This window comes from Anopheles nili, chromosome 2, assembly GCF_943737925.1.
Source record: "Anopheles nili chromosome 2, idAnoNiliSN_F5_01, whole genome shotgun sequence".
Classification (NCBI taxonomy): Eukaryota; Metazoa; Arthropoda; class Insecta; order Diptera; family Culicidae; genus Anopheles; species Anopheles nili.
In genome coordinates, this window is record NC_071291.1 from 43023024 (window position 1) to 43037500 (window position 14477).

At 45.9% G+C, this 14477-nt stretch overlaps 2 protein-coding genes across 3 annotated transcripts in view; both read left to right on the plus strand.

Moving 5' to 3' along the window:
• Positions 1–2377: 2377 nt before the first annotated feature.
• Positions 2378–9388, plus strand: LOC128720655 (glycerol-3-phosphate dehydrogenase, mitochondrial). Of its 2 annotated transcripts, XM_053814339.1 has the most exons (8): positions 2378–2560; positions 4714–4850; positions 4933–5199; positions 5280–5392; positions 5466–7026; positions 7118–7241; positions 7498–8179; positions 8703–9388. In XM_053814339.1, the coding sequence occupies exons 2-7, from the start codon at positions 4746–4748 to the stop codon at positions 7515–7517; spliced, it is 2190 nt and encodes a 729-aa protein (XP_053670314.1). In that variant the 5' UTR covers positions 2378–2560; positions 4714–4745; the 3' UTR covers positions 7518–8179; positions 8703–9388. The 2 variants fall into 2 exon arrangements, with proteins under 2 accessions (XP_053670314.1, XP_053670315.1); XM_053814340.1 differs by lacking the exon at positions 7498–8179 and having other exon boundaries at positions 2379–2560; positions 7118–7429.
• Positions 9389–13903: 4515 nt separating this feature from the next.
• Positions 13904–14477, plus strand: part of LOC128731752 (putative mediator of RNA polymerase II transcription subunit 26) — a 6235-nt gene continuing 5661 nt past the window's right edge. The window contains exon 1 of the mRNA XM_053824890.1: positions 13904–13996. Within this exon, the coding sequence (XP_053680865.1) occupies positions 13904–13996 (93 nt within the window). The remainder of the gene's footprint in view (positions 13997–14477) is intronic.

The window sequence follows — 14477 nt, forward strand, 5'->3', positions numbered from 1 at the left end:
GGCTTGTTTAAGGATGTACGAAATACGGCTGGATGACGTACAAATCAGAAGAATAATATTTCTCTCGTATTACGATTATTCCCTGGCGTGTCAAACTAAGTTCCAGAAAAGCTCCTTTATCTGCTCCACAACAGTTGAGTATCTGCTCCAAACAGCCAGCCGATATCGCAGTATTGTTTGGATGAACAACAATAGTAGTGTACCTCATGAACACCTCGCTCTCACGAAGCAGGTTCATCTACCATGCGCACTGTTTACCATTTGTGAATACACTCTGAAGGCACCAAGCGTATGGATGGATACGACAGTCGCGAGAGATCCTTTGGTGTGGCCAGAAACTATAAACTCCTCCAACGACCGACGGTGAGGATAGGGAGTGTTTCAATGTCAATTTGTGGATGAATTATGTCAACATTTAATTGTTCTTCGTGAAGTTATCCTTCTGCAAATGCCACACAGAAACTACATTGCAGAAGAACAGCAGGTTTCCCGTTTCGGTTGGTAGCGATTTGCCTTTCCACAGGGCAAAGGCAAGTGTGGTGCTGTGTTTTATAATCAATTCGCCCTTCCTCACAAATCAAAAGAGTAGGCTGTGTTGTGCAAGCGTTCTCAAATCAAAACAAACAGCACTTGCACTACGTATAGTGAGTGGAATGGAAATAAAATTGTCACTTGGTTCATTTCGTCCCTATTATTTCGCGTACGCTGCCAACAAAACTGCTGCGATAATTTTTCGCCATTTCGATGCGTTTGATATTATTCGGCTGTTTTCGCTTCTCGCGTCAACTCGTGGAATTGGTTCTATTTTTGGTACAAAGCGTGGTAGGAACATTTTGCTACAACCCAGAAAAGTGTGCCCATGGTTAATATCGCACACCCTGGTATCGTTCGCTCCTCGTAACCCCAGCAGTAGCAGGGAAAGGAGATGCGTGGGAAACGTTTATTATTGATCGTCTACCCACCAGGAGACGTTGGTATTACGGCGCTAAACGGTTAGTCTAGCTCTCGAGCATCTTGTGCGCGTAATCACGCCGACAGAATTTTGTTTCTTTTGAAACCATAATTCCATTCGTACAATACCAGGACAATACCTGCCCTACGAAAATATCAACCACTTCAAGTATCATTAAGGGTGACATTGAAAGATTTTCGCAGCCTGGGATTTTGTATTGTAAAATACAATAGGAAAAAAATAAACACTTCACAGGTCGTTTAGTTCCGGCTTGTGTTTAACTCTCTTATCGATAAAACTTGTATCGGGGGTAAATACAGAGCGAATACAGCGTCATTACGATTGCACAACCGATACTGCGACTGCAGTTTCGTACGCTCCCGTGTCGCCATTTCAGCGCCTTAGTATTCAAAGCCCTGTCCGGGCGAGAAACGTAAGTACATAAGAATGGATGCACTTATAGTGCAGTACTGCAAACTCGGCTCATCGTAATCACGCTACACGATAACATGATTCCGTACGATGGGGAGGGTATGAACAGAAGTCACCACTGGATGCGCCACCGACACACGCACGTGCAACGGTGCATCCGAGGGAAGCATTTTCTAATTCACGGTCAGCTGCACAACGGGAGAAAAACAAGCTTGTCGGTGGTTGCGATCCATTCGGAAACAGATGCTAGATGCAATCACGTATATGCTTACGTATGGGTGCAGTTTCATTATTCCGATTTTTTAGCTTTAGAATTTATTTAAGCTCGGATAGCACAAAAAAATCATTATGAAACTGTTCGCCCTGCCGTTCGGTAACATTTACTGACGCCAATGAGCCCAATTTTCGAGAGCTACCTGGCACGCGTATTTAATTCCATCCTTTAAATAGGTCCTTACAGGTCCTCCGTTGGGTTGGGTGCCAATATCTCTGTGCAATACGATCTGCGAGTGCATTCAACAGGAATGAAGCTCGTCCGTACGAATCGATCATAGCTTGTGGAAGCGATCGTACCAATTCCCGCACCAGTACTCCTGCCTGCTTTCCGGACGGGCCGGACCATCTCCGCCAGCTTATTTATAGTAAATCCCACCTGTCATTTGCCAGCATCCATTCGAGTGCATCCAATTCGGGGCTGGCGGCCTTTTGGCACGCCCGTTTGATATGATATAACCGCGCAGCACGCTTTCGGTGGGAGAAGTGTCCGTCGAATGGTTCTAAAACCACCGTTCGGGCGTTCGCTCGGATCCGGCATCGGACGGCGCGTGCTAGTGCAAGAGCGGAACCAAACCACGGCACCACACGGACACAGACACACGGGGCGCGAATGGCAATCCAACACCAGCTGGTGGTTGGTGGGAGGGATTTCGGTGTCAGCGACGATGTACCCACGATCAGTTGCTCACTCTTGGTCGTAACCTGGTCGTTTCGAGTCGTTTTTTTTAGCTGCGGACCGCTGATCCACACGGGCACGATCGCGATCTACTGCTCTCGCTGAAAAAAAGGCTCCGTCGTTTGGTGCCGGATTTTAGCAGCGTTCACAAGATCAAACCGCTCGAGTAGGTGATCGCGCACAGTGCAGCATCAAGGTGTGGGCATCGTCCAGCAGTCAACAAGGTAACAAGGTCGTCGAGGATGTCCCTGTCTCTTGTGAGGAGAAGGGCACCGTAAGAGGACCAGATCGGGAGAACCGGATCGGTTCGATATGGTCGAGGACGGTGCAGGTTTATGATCAATGTTCGAAACGGAGATGATCCGTTTCGCTTATGTAATGATGCTTCCCAAGGCGTAGAATGCATCCAAGTGCGAAATGTGAGTGAGTGTGAGTGCCACGTGTGCCTTGCAGTGATACGTCATGTGAGTGATCATCAGGACGATGGAGATCAACACTAAGACAGAAAAAAAATGGTCTTCCATCATCGTTCCGGATGCGTGTGAAATGAAGAGTGCTTACAGAGCATCGCAGCTCAAGTAGGGCTCGAGTGATCTCTTTACATAATCGCGACAACCAACTAGACAATGGTGACACTCTAACCCCTCTGTGCTGTGACCGAATCGAACGATATATCTCCCACTGCCCGTCGGTGCACGTATTAATAGAACGGAATGTTTCCGTTCACCGCCACCGGGGGGATATATGTATGGTTGATATATTCCGTCTCTTAATTAGCCGGCGATCGACCGGCATCTGCTTGGGCGTCGAGGAGGGAGCAATAGAGGTATGAGAGGTACTTTTGTCCTCCCATTACACATCCACCCTACCTCAAAGTATTCGATTGAACTGATCGACAAGCCTGAATAAAGGCAAGTGAACTGTCGCAAGAGATTGCCCGCTTTACTTTCGTGTTTTTGGTTTCGTTAAACGTCACGCTAATCGATTACGCGAGACGCCACTTGCAGCAGGCGCATAATGCACACGATCAGCTGATTCCCTTCGCCATTTGCATGTGAACGCAAGGATCGTTCCGCGACGATCGCGTGATCACGTTTTGCGAAGAATTGCCGTGTTTTGTTTCACCCCAGTTAGCCTTTTATTTCCCGCGCAATAAGCGTAATTGGAATGCGTCCTCGTCGAGTGGTATCATGCCGGACGCCTCCAGGCATCATCAATGAGTCAGCGGAGTCGCGATGATGTCACTTTTCGCTTCACCGAATTGCTTTGGCGATTGTTTCGCGCGTCGCAAAACGTTTCACGCGTGGCCTCATCCGCTCCGCGAATGAACGCGATGGAAGCGTAAACATTCCGCTTCGTTTGCCAGCTTCCCAACATAAAAGGAAGCGATTGTAAAAGAAGAAAAAAAATCCCGATATCGTAGTAAAACGGCACGAGAACCGGCCTCGCTTCTTTTTGGTTCTTCGCGAATCGCTTTGGATATGTTCAGGGCCAAACAAGAACATGAAAAAAAATGCGCGAGACCCAACCCAACCGACCGGACTGAAAAGGCACGACTATGAGCGATGGGAATGGGTGCGTGTGTCGGAATGAGAAGTTTTTGCTTCCCTCTTGACGATTTCTCCTCTACATGACCTCTAACGGCTCGGCTCGCTGTTGAGGTGCTATGACAGTCTATCATTACGGTTGCCCCGCGAGGATATCGAAACGCGGTGGTCACGCGCTTATCACGTGCATTCTGTATCACGGCCATTGAGCACTGAGTATTGCCCTCCACGCCACGAAAAGGAGCTATCGGTGTTGTCATTTATCGCTCTTTTACTGGCACCCGGTGATCATAAAATGAGCGTACAATTTAGAACCGATGAGGCAATGCTTCCACATGCCATTAGTGTGATGTGTTGAAGCGGCAGAGGCCGTTTAGATGCCTTTTAACTGCATCTCGTCGTGTCTGGAGAGCGTTTGGGGCATGAATTGTTGTTGTGATTCAGATAGCCGGAACGTCGGTACGATTGATGACGATCGAGGCTGAAGTTCAAGTGTTAGCGTTAGTTGTGTTATTAAAGTGCCACCGTGCATATAAGAAATGCACTTTTGTATGCACCAGATCGTAGTACCGTATGCACGAGATGAACTTAGCGAAACTTGCTTGCTTTTTAGTGTACAATTCTCTTATAAATTTTCCTACCCAAGTGCATTTGTTACTATAACGCAGAAGCGCTGCACTTAAACGATGCATCTCCTAATGTGGGGACCAGAAGTTCAATCCTTATGATCATTAGATCTGGATTGGAAAATTCTAGAGGGATAAAAAGGCCTTCTTGAGGTTAATGGTGTTTTTATTTCAAAATCGTGTATTGTTTTTTATCTCCCCCAGAACAGACATTTGCACAAACCCGCTAATTAGCCATGGCTTCGAGATTTCGAAAGTTCGGCGTGACAGCAGCCGGCATTGCGCTTGGTGCCGCCCTATCCACCTATGCCCTTCAGCACAAAGACACCCCACAGTACCAGGTAGAGGCTGGCAAAAAGCCGATTTTAGTCACAATTATTCCCTCTCAAAACTAATGCTGTCTTCTCTCGCTTGAAATGCTAGGTCCAAATGGAGGAAATGCAACGCGTACGGCGTAAGCGCACTCTTCCACCACGATCGGAGCAAATCAAGGCCCTCCAAAGTGGAGATGAGTATGACGTGCTGATCATTGGCGGTGGTGCGACGGGTGCTGGTTGTGCGCTTGATTCTGTAACACGTGGTCTCAAGACGGCACTGGTGGAGGCGGATGACTTTGCCAGTGGCACATCGTCCCGGTCGACTAAGCTGATTCACGGTGGCGTGCGATATCTGCAGAAGGCTATTCTCGGTGTAAGGCGTAAAAAGTCCGGTGTATAATCGATACCTCCTCGAGTATAACCGAGTTGCTCTTTTCGTGTGTGCTTCCACAGCTGGATATTGAGCAGTACCGGATGGTGAAGGAGGCCCTGCACGAGCGAGCCTCGATGTTGCGATCGGCTCCTCATCTCACGAGACCGCTACCAATCATGCTACCGGTGTACACGTGAGTACCGCGTTTGGAGTTTGTTTTGTTAGTTCATTTTGACGCTCAATTCTATCTCTTCATCTTCCTGTAGATGGTGGCAGATTCCGTACTTCTGGGTAGGCATCAAGGCGTACGATTTCGTCGCTGGTGATCGCAACGTTAAGAGCTCGTACTACCTGTCGCGAGCGGACGCTCTTGAGCTGTTCCCTATGCTGCGCGGTGACAAACTGTGCGGTGCCATCGTGTACTACGATGGGCAGCAGGATGATGCCCGCATGAACCTGGCGATCGCGTTAACCGCGGCCCGTCATGGTGCTTCCATCACGAACCATGTCGAGGTGCTGGAGCTACTGAAGAAGAAGGACACCGCGGGCAAGGAGGTGCTGTGTGGTGCGAAGGTGCGCGACAACATCAGCAAGAAGGAGTGGACGATCAAAGCGAAGTGCGTGATCAATGCCACCGGTCCGTTCACCGACTCGATCCGCAAGATGGACAATCCGACGGTGAAGGAAATCTGTTGTCCCAGCTCGGGTGTGCATATCGTGCTGCCGGGTTACTACAGCCCCCAGCAGATGGGTCTGCTTGATCCGGACACCTCCGACGGTCGCGTGATCTTCTTCCTGCCGTGGTTGAATGGAACGATCGCCGGTACGACCGATTCGCCGTGTGATGTGACGCGTACACCGACCCCCAGTGAGGACGAGATCCAGTTCATCCTGAGCGAAATCAAGAACTATCTCAACAAGGACGTTGACGTGCGCCGCGGTGATGTCCTGTCCGCGTGGAGTGGCATCCGTCCGCTCGTGTCCGACCCGAACAAGGAGGACACGCAGTCGCTGGCCCGCAACCACATCGTGCACGTAAGCGACTCGAAGCTGGTAACGATCGCTGGTGGCAAGTGGACGACGTTCCGTGCCATGGCGGAACACACGATCGATGCCGCAATTAAGGCGTGTGACTTGAAGCCCGAACGTGGTTGTGTCACCGACGGTCTGTGGATCGAAGGTGCTCAGGGCTGGACGCCGACCATGTACATCCGGTTGGTGCAGGATCTGGGTTTGGAGGTGGAAGTCGCCAAACATCTGGCGATTTCGTACGGTGATCGCGCTTTTGCCGTTGCCAAGCTCGCTACGCTCACCGGCAAACGTTGGCCTATCATCGGTAAGAAGCTGCACCCGGAGTTCCCGTACATTGATGCGGAAGTACGGTACGGCATTCGCGAATACGCTTGTACGTGCGTGGATATGATCTCGCGCCGACTCCGGCTGTCGTTCCTGAACGTGCAGGCCGCCATAGAGGCTTTGCCAATGATCGCCGACATCATGGCGGAGGAGCTGAAGTGGTCGAAGGACGAGAAGGAGCGCCAGATCAAGAATTGCGAGCACTTCCTGCAGACGCAGATGGGCCACCAGGCGAACCGGTCGCTTAAGGAGAAGGTACCGATCAACCTGTCCAAGCAGGAAGCAGACATGTACGTCAAGCGTTTCGAGACGATCGACAAAGAGAAGAAGGGTTATGTGTCGATCACCGACATCAAGCGCGCCATGAAGTCGTTCGGTGACGCCGAGGTCACCGGAGAGGAACTGCACGACATCCTGAAGGAAATCGACACCAACATGAACGGCCAAGTCGAGCTGGAGGAGTACCTACAGGTATGCAGGCAAAAAGCATCTTAAAGAGACTGTTGGGGAAATTTAAATCTAAAGTTGAACAAAACTAATGAAACTCTTTGCCTCTTTGCAGATGATGTCGGCGATAAAGTCCGGATTTGTGTCGCACTCGCGGTTCGCAGCCGTGGCGGAACAGGAAGAGATCCGCAAGGAACAGGAGCGCCTCAAGAAGCAGATCACCATCGAACGCTCCGGAGGTGGCTTATAAATGTTCAACCGACGAATCGGTTGACCGAGACCGGTTGGCTTCGGGAAATACTTCATAATTTGATCAAGCAATCATATTATCATCCCACGACCTTACTACCGCTTTTTTGCGAATCGATACGCTACTGAAGTCACCCGGTCTGGTCAAACCGAACACAAGCTAGCTTCAGTCCTGAAGGTAATTGCAATCGAACGCGGGATCGCACTAATGGATCCTTTTTTTTCTCTCTTTTTATCCGTTCACAGCCACTAGTCAACGAAAGTAAAACTAAAACTCTGTGCGATTTAGCTCCCAACTATCGCGACTAAAGCATGCCCTATCCATCCCCAAACATCCACGCTAGGCTACACGTGCAGCCTTCGTGTATTGCATCTTTGAAAACCAAAGTTGTCCCAAAACTCCTATAACGCAAACCCCACGTGCTCGTCGCGAACATGCTGTCGTTAACCTGCTCGCATTTGAGCGCGTTGTTTGTACATGTGTATTGTGCCGGTAGGCTGGTCTGGTTTGTTGCGTGTCGTCCTTGCTGATGTGCGCTCGAAACAGGCGACCAAATTACACTACTTTTTTTGTTATTACCAATGTACATAATTGTTGTAAGTCATGCGCGTTAATTTAACTAGCTCAATTCTTCGATATGTTCATTTTTCTGAATGCTGTTTCACTCAACAAGGCAACTCAACCCTCCGAGAGAGAAACTCGTACAAAAGACAAAGAAACTAAACGAAAACGTATGTTTAAAACGCTTACAAAATCTGCACCTGCACCTGCATAAGCACACGGTGAAAGCAGTAACGTCGGTAGTTTTGTGCACATTTTACCGATTTATAGTATGCAATCGATCATCGGTAATTAATACTAGTAAGAAACAGAGAAGTTCCATGTTTCATCTGTGGATCGAAGATCGTTTAATGCAAATATTTATAGGTAAATCGTTTGGTACTATATTAAACGTTTAAAGGCTTATTTTTTTCTGAAATGCAATATTTATCTAAATTATTTTGTTCCAAGAATGGACAACAAAGCAAGAAAAAACATTCACACATTTTTTTGTTTTGTTGTTTGTGTTTGAAATACGTTGGAAAATATTTAACAACGATTGGTTTCTTTATCACCATTGGTTTCAGTTATATTACTTGCTTGTTTATTCTATAATTCAAACATGTGTGTTTATATTTTTGTTTAAAAATCTCATTGTTGCCGTATGTATGTGTGTTTAAATGTCTCATTGTTGTGTTGTATCCCCGTGTGCTGTCCTTATATTTTTATGATTAATAGTTTCATCCTTTGAATACCATCTCTGACGCTGTGTGTTTGTGTGTTCTTATTGGTTTAGTTTTAAATTAGTTGTGTTGGGGTTTATTTTGTGTGTATTTTTATTAAGTTGTCTATCAATTCTAATTTTTTGCTGTATATTTTCTTTCCAATTGTCTATTCTAAACGATGTTAGCACCCACGAATATTCCTGTCTAAATGCGTCCGTTCTCGTAAGGTTACCAGCACATCTATTGATGTTCATCGGAGAGCATAAAACGCTGGAAAATGCTGGGAACTACATGAACCGACTCAACCTCGAGTTAGTTTTTGAAAATGATCGACGGTATGCCACCCAGTGCGTGTTGGGATAAAATGAATATGTAACAGAAAAGTTATTCGCAATACCGAAAGATGGTTCTCGCTAACCAACTTGATTGTCGATTGTGCCATCATATCTTTGTGCTGCCAATTGTATCTCAAAATCATCTTCATTCTGTTGCTGTTCGGTTTTTGGGTGAAAATTGAAGCAGATCGATTAAGCAAACAAGAACCTCACGCCCCCTTTCATTGGCCTCATCCTGCAAAAGCTCATTCATCGGTACGAAACAATCGATCACGAAGGACGATGAACGATGATAAGTAATTAAATTATTATCTAGCGCTAAATAATCGTTGGAAACAAAATGATTGTTTTCTTATTTCGCAATCATGCTTGAAAATGTGTTTAAACAAAACAAAAAGTACGAACAAAAGTGCTCGTTTTTGGTTTCTGTATCCTTTTTCATTATGTTGCAAAAGGATTTATTTGTTATCGATAAGAAATAATTGAATGAAATGTCACAGTAATTGCTATGATAAATAAATTCCAACCAAACTCTACATTTCAGTTTATTTTTTAATTGCGTAAAATTGGTTTGAGAAACTTTTTATTGCACAGGTTTAGATAATGATAAGAACAATTCTACTTTTACATTCAAACTTTCATACTATTTTCCCAACCTATTTAAAATGTTCGGTCTTATTGATTATAGATTTTGGTGCTTCAATGTTATTGACCATAGATCTGAATGTTTTGTATTAACAAAGGTCTTGAAAGCTAATGAAGTTAAGGATTGTGCCTTTAAAATATGTTGTTTTTATAGTATTGGTGAAAAAAAACTCTTTCACTTAAAACCAATCAAAGTAAAACATTCGTGGTCTATTTTTATAACTAGTACTAGCATTTCATTAAATGCGACTAAACATTGTGCAGTTGGCTCTACCACGCCCCTCGCATGGACTTTCTATCTACATCCCGTTGGCCATTTCTCTCTTAGAAATTATAATCAAAAGCAACACAGGCATCGCCCTTTTATCCTTCGCGTTGCTCTTCGTTTCGTTAGGCTACATTTCGAGTTTCGATTGACTAAAAAGTTTCATTGGTGTTTTTTTCTTCAATGGATTTTGTTCAACAAGTCTCAGACTATCCAATAGCTTGCTTCGTTAAGACATTTTTCGATGTTCTAAAACAAAGCTAACCGCGGCTCGCTTGGATAATTGAAACCATATATCCTTAACAGGAGAAAAACTATTTAAAAGCGCCCTTTCCCAGGGGTTGTTAGAAACAATTATCATTGGCTGAAACGATCGCGTCCAACGCAGAGTCGAGTAATAGCGACAAGTGGAGAATGTTTCAACCATCCTCCAGGCGGAACGAGCTATTTTAAGCAGGCGGTTCGACAGAGAGTCTTAAAACTCCGCGGGCCTCGAAAACAAGAGGGTGATAGCACGCGCCGAATGGGGAGAATTTGGCCGTGCCCCCTTCCGTGTCGGTGCAAAATTACAAATAGGAGGGTGCCAATGCCATTCGATGCTGCCTAGGCCTACCGCGTCGTCCGGAGGGCTTGTCCAAAAAGGACGCCCTCGAACGAGGACTACATGAGACAGCTGCATAATGCTGCTGCATCTCGTTTCCTTGTGTGTGGCAGCGGCAATCGCACGTGTGAAAGAGACAGGACGAATCCCCCACTGGAGACGGGTGAATGTGCATGATCCGAAACAACGGCAACGTTGCCCGACTCACAAGGGTGCTTATGGCTGCTGCATCTGCTCTCTTGTTTATGCTTGATGCTGTATGCCTTCCTGCGGGTACAGGCCGAAACCACTCGTTCTGAAGGAAAGGTTTGATTTGAAAACCAAAAACTAGGAGGTCTTGCATACTCAAACGCACAGACGCACATTGGCATGTGCGCGCGTTCTCGGGAGGACGACCTTAATTTTACATTTTGAATAGTGGCTCAAGCATACCTCACGGGAAGAGCGCTGTGTTTGATTGTTGTATGTTGGCCTTCGGGGGAAATATTTCATAGAGCGGCTAATATATGAGGAAAAGATTTTTTTTCATTTTATAACTACACCACAAGGCCGCATCCAATATAATTTATAGATGAAACTGTTACAATTGTTCGAAAAGGTGAAGATTGCATGGTGGAATAATCGAAGTTTTTCGTATCCTTTCTGTTTCCTGATTTAAAAATGTATCATTTTTATTGCCTAACTAAAAGCCGTAAAATTCAGCTCTCGATGAAGGTTCATTTATATTTTGTTTTTTTTTTCGTCCTTGCGCTGGCATAAGGGTTTCAGTATGGTTAAAATCATAATGTACGCACATGTGCTATGTTGCAGCGTGTATCACGAATTCTCTGTTGTTTGCTTCTCTTTTACTCCGCCTTGCCATCCGTTGCCAACTCGAATCAATTCTGAACTGCTACACCGAGCCTGACACGGTTCCCGATGCGTTTGATCAATTGTGAGGCAGCTGCGAGGACAGCTATCCTTTTCCCGTAACGTTGGGCCCTTCCATACAAGGGCAGGGCTGTGAGTTGCGTGAGCCATAGCAAAAAAAAAGGAGGTGTGCTCCCTCACTACCACCGTTTCTTGGTGCCTGGGGCGTTCACTGACCAACGCTGCTCTCGTGCAGCATAAATCCAATGCTTAGCCGCATCACAGCATAAGCTTAGGGTGCGTGTGCATGGGAATGATGGGCGTACAAAGCACCCTCCCTTCGGCGAAAGGGAGAACCTAGGGGATGTTCCGTTCCCTTCTTTCGTTAACGGTTTTAGGTGTAATTCTGCTGAGCGTGTGTGCGTAGTAGGGCGGCCCCGTACCGTGCGAGTGTGTGAAATCTCATTTCTTTTCACGCTCTCGAAGGAGACGCTCGTCGTGCGTGCTCATCTCGTCAGTGGTCAGTTAATTGCGGTGCATTCGCGGCTCGAAGTACGAACAAAAACAGTGCTATTTACAAGGGCTAACCATTGGCTAGGCTTTTCGTACACCTGCACCACCAACGGTGCATTCGGTGGGTGCGAAACGGATGCATATAATCCGACAACCGAGCGCTGGCAGCGGGATGAATGTGCACGGTCAAACACTGCACCCGCTTTCGTAAACGCTGCGCCGTGGTGTGCGTACGAGCCGTCACAATTGCTGTGTATTATTTAGCTGTCACTTGGCGAAAGAATTGGGCGAGCGTTGCAATAGCAGTGGACACGGAGAAAACGAAAACAATTCGCGCATAAAGCAATTTTACATCAACATTTCGGTTATGTTGCGACTACGAGTTTAAGTGATCGAGTGTACTGTGTGCTGCTTTGCATTTGCATGTGCATTTCCACGATGTTTCTCAACCGAAGCTCGGGCCAATCAAGATGTGTGGTAGAGAAGAAAGTGTTTCGCGTTGTAAACGAAGTGCATCGTAAACTAGTAGCGAAGGATGATTAGTGTATAGCATCGCAGAAGGAGACGGACTGCCAATGTGAACTAGTTGGTGCAATCATCGTTTTAAAGATGCCGAAAAAGATAAAAATAAAAGATGAACCTGGCGAATCGGCCTATTCGCTGGATGCAGTGTGTAAATCCGAGAGCGTCTTCACAAAGGTACGACGGTACGGCACACGGTACCACATAACATAGCATTTTCTTCCAAGGACCTACGCGGATCGTCGTTGGAGCAGAAATATTAGTCTAGAATAGCCGAGGACAAAGAATAGCCCAACAGTGAAATAGAAACCAAGTAACCGGGATGCTGCTGTGATCCGTTTATTCCGCTTCACCCTGGGAGAGTAAAAACCATTCCTTCTGTGGCTGTTCCTTAGCCCCTTCGATATGCCTCTTGATGTGCTTGTGTGGTAAAGATGAGAGAAATCGTCGTTTTCATGGCAACGCTTCTATCCTGCCCGGCATAACAAAGACGGCCGTTCCGCTCTCGCTTATCGTGCTGATGAGGGATCCTGAATGACATAGCATCATAGTATAAAAATGGAGGGGCTCCGTTGCATCGTCACCAATACCGTCACTTTTCGCCCACCCTACGATTGCTCTTCCATAGGAGCTGAGAATAGAATGATCTTCTAAATTCGGGCGCATCGCGGTGTATTCCCGCCTCTTTACGTGACAATACCTTCACCATCGTCATCATATCCTTTACGTACCTGAGATATCTTCGGGGGTTGTTTTATTGTTATTCGCTCCGTTTCACTCCGGATGTCCCTGGCTAAGCAACCTGGTAGCTTCCCCGTAATGGCTACGTCCCTCCCCGATTGAAGTCCAAGCCTCATCATCATTTCTTACGTCAGACTACGAAAATTTAGGATGCTTGTTTACGGGTTTTCGAAAATTTTACGGGTACAATATTTTCCCCTCGGTAAGGTTTTCCCACTCATATCGTGCGTAAGCATCGCAGTAGCCCTGCAAGCATAGCACGCTGGAACAAGAGAAAGAGCGAAGAAGTGTGTGAGGGAGAGAGGCAACGTAGTAAAACGCTACGCTTTCGGAACCATTCGTCCTGTTAGGTCCATGTGCGCGCCTGGATAACACGCACACCAACAACACCGTCATCCTTTCTACAAAAACAAACGATTTTCCGCTGAAGAACGTCTCTACTGTGCTTTTTGCTGGTTACACCTCCCCCCCCCCCCTCTCGAAAGATTTGTTTATATGGCTCATGCATTGAAGGGTTAAGTTCGTGTTTCCAAAAAAAAAAAATAGTGTTTGAATCCAATATCGTTAAACATAATTTTATAATATCATAAAATGTATTGAACTGTCCGTGTTCAATGCTTTTACAATACCGTCCAATTCGTTAACAAACCAAGGTCTATCAGCATACCTTAACTGTTTCATTTTATTACTCTTTGCAGTGACTTGCTCTCGGACTTGCAATTCCTAGGACTAGAGTTTTCCCTAGAAGTATTGTAAAATTATAGTAAATTGTTGAACAAGACGTTGCTAAAAAGTCTACTGAAAAAGAAGATAACCTTTACGAACACATAAAGACCCTGGGGAACGGTAAACGTCTAAACGTATATAATGGACAAGTGCAACATACGACATCCTGACCAAGTGTAGGCTGAAGCGATGGATACCGGCCAGGGTGCATTAGCACCGGGGCAAGAAATACGAATCGTCAGTGCCTCGGTGGTTGCACATTTGCAGGCCCAAGGATTGCAGGTCCGTTAAACAACGAGGCGTTTATACACTTCGCAATTTTCTTTCAACATTGCTCTTCATTTTCGGTTGAATTAGGTTCTAACTTTGTGTTTGTTTTATGTTTTGTTTGCTGATTCATACTTTTGTATTTCTCTATTTCTTTGGTTTAAATGTTAAAACTGTTACTCCTATGTACATACTCCTATGTACATTCATTTGACAAATATAACGCCAGAATCAACACTAATGACGAACAGGGTTGTTTTGCACTAGCACATTTCTCTTTACTTCGCTAACAATCAGTTGTACGTGGATGGATTGCGTTTCTAAAAAGGTTTATAATTTGTATTGCTTTCTGTTACAAAAAATTCCGAGGATCCTCTCGGAGCGCTGACTGACTGACTTACTGACTGACTGGTATTATCAATTTGGATTCACATTTCGCATTATTTTCGAACACGTTTTATCTTTCTGTTGGTATAATGTTTTGTTGCATATTACT

Excerpts from the sequence above, each read along its gene's own strand:
- LOC128720655 (XM_053814339.1), top strand. The coding sequence starts at position 4,746 with ATGGCTTCGAGATTTCGAAAGTTCGGCGTGACAGCAGCCGGCATTGCG. Across the intron at positions 4,851-4,932 it reads AAGACACCCCACAGTACCAG|GTCCAAATGGAGGAAATGCA; the intron begins GTAGAGGCTGGC and ends TTGAAATGCTAG. Across the intron at positions 7,027-7,117 it reads AGCTGGAGGAGTACCTACAG|ATGATGTCGGCGATAAAGTC; the intron begins GTATGCAGGCAA and ends GCCTCTTTGCAG.